The 4,522-nt window shown below is 33.6% G+C and overlaps 1 protein-coding gene across 1 annotated transcript in view; it reads right to left on the reverse strand.

Moving 5' to 3' along the window:
* Positions 1–1,496: 1,496 nt before the first annotated feature.
* Positions 1,497–4,522, reverse strand: part of LOC106875542 (sphingolipid delta(4)-desaturase DES1) — a 31,793-nt gene continuing 28,767 nt past the window's right edge. The window contains exon 3 of the mRNA XM_014923739.2: positions 1,497–3,509. Within this exon, the coding sequence (XP_014779225.1) occupies positions 2,918–3,509 (592 nt within the window). The 3' untranslated portion in view covers positions 1,497–2,917. The remainder of the gene's footprint in view (positions 3,510–4,522) is intronic.

Consider the following 4,522-nt stretch of genomic DNA (forward strand, 5'->3'; position numbering starts at 1 on the left):
CACCACCTCCTCCTCCTCCTCCTCCACCACCACCACCTCCACCATCATGACCACCATTCTTATTGTCATCACAAATACCAATATTACCACAGCAGCTCTGCAATACAACCCCTTCCCACTCGTTTCCCAAACAGAGTTCTGTCTGCCTCCATGACCAGTATTTTCCATTATCAACTTGCATTATATTCTAACCCAACTTACATCATCCATTAACATCACATGTTCTTTTTTTTTTATGCTTTCTTTTCTCTTGTTTTAGCCATCAATGCAAGCATCACACTGACTTCAGAACCGTTTAAATAATAAAAAATATTTAAATGACGAAATTTTCCTTCATAGATGTTTCAAAAGTTGCGATAAAATAAGCAACAATTAAAATTATTTTCAATTCAAATATTTTATTAACAAGATTTTTATTTAATTTTTTAGTGGTTTTTCAAACATACTTTGTAAGATCTTGTAAGAATCAATTAATAGTTTTTGTGTAATTTAATTCTCAGAAGTAATTCTAATGGAAGTAAATTATATGACATTCCAGGAGTCAGAGGAGAAACTTAACAGATGTAAAGAGAACTTATGTGATAAAGATAATACATACACACTCACACACACACAAAAACACACACACATACATACATACATACATACATACATACATACATACATGCAGACAGACAGACAGACAGACAGACAAATAGATATACACACGCACATCTCAAAACTGGAGATAGGAAAATTTATGGCATTGTTTATTCACCATTACACACGTTTCATTTACTAATAGGAGTTAACAAAAATATACTTACAAAAGTATACATGCGATAGAATCAAATTAGCAAATGAAACATATGTAATGGTGAATAAATAACACCAAAGATTTTTCCAATCTCCTCTTTTGATATTATTCCTCTGCAGGAAATATTTCCCAGTATTTTCAACTCTTATGCATACCGCACTCAAATATAACATCTACCATTGGATTTGAGACACTGATAGAAGTAGATGTTCTTCAGAAGACAAAGCTTGAGTTTTAACTCTATCGACATATATAACTTATTTGATATGCATAAACCTCATCTGATATACCTACATAGATCTTACAGGTATACAGGGTGTTCAAAAAGTCTCTCTGCAGTGAATAGTTTTCATCCTGACTCTCCAAGAGTCAGACTTTCCAAGATGTATTTCAAAACATGTGGAGAAGAGACAACTTATGTATTGAAAATGAAGGACAACACTTTCAACACCTCTTATAGAGTTTTTAAAGTCTCGTAAAGTCTAATATATTCTTTTGTAGTCTTCTACCGTTTTATAAATATTTATTTTGCAATAAAATACTCACCATGGAGAGACTTTTTGAACAGCCTGTACATAGTCCTTATTAGCTTTACATAAAATACATAAAGGAACTTATTATATATATATATATATATATATATATATATATTAGATATAATATAAAGTTTATAATGAAAAGTCCGGCATAATCTAGAAAATTCAAGAATGAAAATAGTTTTTTATTTTTTTTTTGTTCTTGGTACGATGTTCAGTAGATAACTGGCTTATGTCCATTGGAGGTGAATCAGAAAATAAGATGCAAAGTTGAGCCAGAGATGAATGAGAGCTGGCCGAAGAAAGCTAAACAAGCTGATGGAGAAGAAGCGAGAGGATGAAATGGAGATGTACAAGCTTTAACAATAACAAGGTTTAGATAAACTGAACTGGAGATGTTTGGGTATTAAACAAGCACAAAATAAATGATATTCAACTGAAAAAAAGAAAGATGTACAGGGTTATTTGGAATGTAGGAGTATCAAATGAAATGCCTTCATTTTACTCTTATAAATCCATCCACATATAGGATGCTTTATAGCAGGGGTTCTCAGCCCTTTTTTACTTCTAGACTCCTTTGATTATTATTTTACTCTGCCGGACCCTCACAGCTACTCCATGTTTAAAAAAACCCTCTTATATTTTTATTATACATTACTAAGAATTTTATAAGAAAATTGTTCAAAAATTTTGTACATTGTAGATATATAACAAATTTATTGCAGATAAATTTTAACAACAAAATCTTATACAGACCCTTAAGGGTCACGTGGACTCCAAGGGTCATGTAGACCCTGGTTGAGAACCACTGATCTACAGGATCATTTGACTAGTTGTTAATTTATTGATTTGGGAAAGATGACGTTTGCATGATTTGAACTCAGCACATAAAGACTGAGGGGGTTAATTAAACCTCATAGACATTCTTCTGATGCTCCAATGGTTTTGCTAATCTTCCACATCTTTATTAGAAGAAATATTTCATCCAGAGTTTCTTTTGAGTCAGTACAACATAACAACTCTGAAATATTATTTCATAATTATTGAATTAATATGATTATTGTTTGCATTATGTTAGTAAATGAAATTTCTTCAGATTTGTTGATTAGATTTAACGAGTTGCAATTATTCATCAGGTTTTGTAATATTTAATCAAAGGCATCAAAAAATCGTGGGCAGGATATTTATACAACAATTAAGCTTTCTTTTGATGAGGCAACAGATCACTTTTCTTTGTGGAGGAAGAGACAGATTTTATTAGATTGATTCCAAAGTATGACTGGTATTTATTCTATCAATGCAGAAGAAATATAAAACAATCTCAATGATTATCACTGCAAAGAATCAAGTTTGACCAATCTCTTGGCTCATCTATCTCCAGTCTCCTTATAGGATGACAAATAGAATTGTTCTTTTGTGTAAATTATTTTTGTTTAAAATACTTAAAATTCCTTTTTGGTTGCTGTCTTTTTCTTTACTTTTTTAAACTTTTTTTTTTTACTTCCAGATAGGAACATGCCAGTTAAACACTTTTCTCTTGAGCTCCACCAAGGAATTTTCATATTTATAACATTGCGTATGAAATCTATGAAGATTTAAAATCTTTATATTTCAAATAACCAACCCCTCTCGAATGAGGACCAACGTTCTCATCAAATATAAAGTCCCAAAGAACTTTCAACAATGATGTATGATAAGGTAAATTCTCATAAAATTCTGGGGCTATTTCGGATACTTTAGCAATTTTATTGTAAGGAATGTAGGGGAAATCGTGGTGTTCCACATGGTACCCTACATTGAATAAGACAATATTGAGAGGACCATAGTAAGAATGTGTTGCTTGATGCTTGCCAACAACTCCTTCGCTAAACAGATAATGTTCAGATATGAAATGACCAGCCAGTGGATGGAACCCTATTGCCATAAATGTTCCCAGAATAAGATATGTAATAGATTTGAAGCCAAACTGTTGATATATCACGACATCAAATAGTATTTGAATTAAGCCATTCATCATTTCCCATTCATTGAGGGGTTTCGGACTTTTATAGAAAGGACGAATTGCATGGATTATGGGATGCAGAATAAGCCAAATTATTTTTGTTATTGGTTTCCGGAACATGTAACTCTCAAAACGAGTCGGGATGTCAACATCCATGAATTCTTCACCCAAATATCTGAAAAAAAAAAAAGGAAAAAAACATGAAGAAGACAATTAAGCATAGTTATCATAATGGATGCATTCTTAATTATAGTAATATTCAACAATGACAACATACTGAGCAGAGAAGATGTGGCTGTCATTGCTGTCATCACTGCCACCCCCATCATGGTGGTGCTTGTCATTATCACCATCATCATCATCCTCATCATTTAATGTCCATGTTCAGAACTGGCATCGGTTGGATGGTTTGATAGAATTCAGCTGAAGACTGCATCATGGTCCAGTGTTAACGTTTGTGTGGGTTTCTGTGGCTGGATGCCCTTCATCACACCAACCATTTGGCACCAACACTGCTCTGAGAATCAAAACCTGCTTCTGGCCAAAACAGTCTTTCATATTTTTTGGTCTGGAGAAAACAATGTTTCTCATTTCCTCTGTATTCTATCATTAGGTCTAAGAAATGTTATACACCACAAATGTTCCATGGCCAATGCATATGTTGTTGCTGTTGTTGAGTTCCAGTCAGCTCTGAGTGAGCTGTTAGGAACACGCTAGTGTTTTAGATAGATAAACAGACAGAACGACAGACAGACAGACAGACAGATAGATAGATAGACAGATAGATAGATAGATAGATAGATAGATAGATAGATAGATAGATAGATAGATAGATAGATAGATAGACACACCCTGATTTGGCCCTGATGTTAATCCCAATATATATTACATCTTCTTCTTCATGCTTTCATGGGTCAGACAGAGTTTTGTCACCAATCCTTACCAATTTCTGAGCAAGGTAATATTTTTCTGTAGCCAGACATGTCTTTCACAGAAGATGGCAAAGGAATGACACTGCTTTATGACAGTGACACTCGTTTACAAAAATCAGAAAATGTCAACACACACACACACATACACACATGTATGTATGTCTATACTATGGGCTTCCTTGAGTTTCAGTTGATCAAATCCAGTGAGACGGTTTGGTTGTCCTGAGGCTATCAGAGATTCTTGACCCAAGTGCTA

The sequence above is a fragment of the Octopus bimaculoides genome, chromosome 14 (assembly GCF_001194135.2).
Source record: "Octopus bimaculoides isolate UCB-OBI-ISO-001 chromosome 14, ASM119413v2, whole genome shotgun sequence".
Taxonomy (NCBI): Eukaryota; Metazoa; Mollusca; class Cephalopoda; order Octopoda; family Octopodidae; genus Octopus; species Octopus bimaculoides.